The sequence below is a fragment of the Aplysia californica genome, unplaced genomic scaffold (assembly GCF_000002075.1).
Source record: "Aplysia californica isolate F4 #8 unplaced genomic scaffold, AplCal3.0 scaffold00033, whole genome shotgun sequence".
Classification (NCBI taxonomy): Eukaryota; Metazoa; Mollusca; class Gastropoda; order Aplysiida; family Aplysiidae; genus Aplysia; species Aplysia californica.
This window is the reverse complement of record NW_004797303.1, coordinates 933,808-935,230: the sequence shown is the minus strand read 5'-3', so window position 1 is coordinate 935,230 and position 1,423 is coordinate 933,808. Positions and strand designations below refer to the sequence as shown.

Genomic DNA, 1,423 nt, shown 5'->3' with positions numbered 1-1,423 from the left:
CACACACACACACACACACATCTGACAAGTAGGATCCGAAGCCCACCTCTTGAATGATTCGATTAATTACATGATTGTCAATTTTTTAACAAAGCTGAGACTGATAATTTCGACTTCTGATCAGATAAATTAAATTCTGTCATTTCGCTACCTTAGAATTATCAAGTTCTATCTGCTCAGTACCTAGCTTTGAGAAATTAAACGTTGAAATTTTTTTTGAAGTTTCAAAAAATGTTAAGCTTTTATTAAAATGCAATACTGTGGATATCTTGATAATGACTCCAAATAAACTTAAGATTTTGATAGAAGAGATAAAACATTTAGTTTCTGACCTCATGGCCTTAGTAACTCGAAAGGGCCAAAAATGTCATATAGAACTTTGTAATTCTGACTAGCAGTGCTCATTGGCGTCGGTTGCCTTGTGGTTAGGCTACGAGACACGTAATCGTGAGATTGTGGGTTCAGGGGTTGGAGCTTCAGCTCGGTCCGACGTTGAGTCCTTGGGAAAGGCACTTTACACGGAATTCCCACTTGGCTCGGTCTTTTCGGACACAGACGTTAAACTCGGAGGTCCCGCCTCTTCAATAGCCTAACAGTGTTGATAAGGGGCGTCAAACCCATACCGTTTCACGATGTTCATAGCGCTCATTGTTTTGTTTATCTACAACTCACCATCCAATGATCGAAATCTTTCTCCAGGAAGGGTGACGATGAGAATGAAAAGGAGGATGCGGCAGAGGAGGATTCAGAAGAGAAGGGGGACGATGACTTGGAGTTCATCAAACTGGGCAAAGGTTTGAGTCTGTGTATTGCCTACGCAGGGAATGTGGGTGGAGTCGCCACACTGACAGGAACTCCGCCCAACTTGGTTCTAAAGGGGCAGGCTGACATGTGAGTGACAGGACAAAATTAGACAAGATAGATTTCGAATGTATGCGTCATTTTGGAACACAGGGGGAGAGTTAAATGGTAGTGGCTTGTGGTTCCTGCTTATTGGGAACTAGGAACCGTAGGAATCGTGTCCGAACCCAATTTCTTTCTACTGTTGTGATTTCTTCCGGGTGTTCATGATGTCTTCCAGTGGTTCCGACCACTAAACAATTACATGATGACTTCCAACAAAGCAGCAATTACTTCCTATGAATCCAACACTTACCCAGTTCGGGCTACCAAGTCGGCTTCAAGCAGATTCAGGATCCAGGATAAGCTCGATTTCGAAACACGATGAGGCACCAACATTTTTCTTTTCAAAAATAACTTTTTTTTTAAAAAGAAGAAAATGTTAATGAATAATATTATAGTAATTGGTAACCGTTGGGAATCGGTTCTGGATTCGATTCTTCGACAAGTCGACAAGCTCTAAAAAGTAGAGTTCTCCAACCCTCTTCCGTCCACCTCTCCAATCTCAGTCCTCTCTCTCTCT

At 42.0% G+C, this 1,423-nt stretch overlaps 1 protein-coding gene across 1 annotated transcript in view; it reads left to right on the top strand.

Moving 5' to 3' along the window:
• The window catches only part of LOC101848020 (solute carrier family 13 member 5-like), a gene marked incomplete at its 5' end in the record, with an annotated part of 16,285 nt that overhangs the window by 5,893 nt on the left and 8,969 nt on the right, over positions 1 to 1,423 (top strand). The window contains one exon of the mRNA XM_035973827.1: positions 691 to 891. Within this exon, the coding sequence (XP_035829720.1) occupies positions 691 to 891 (201 nt within the window). The remainder of the gene's footprint in view (positions 1 to 690; positions 892 to 1,423) is intronic.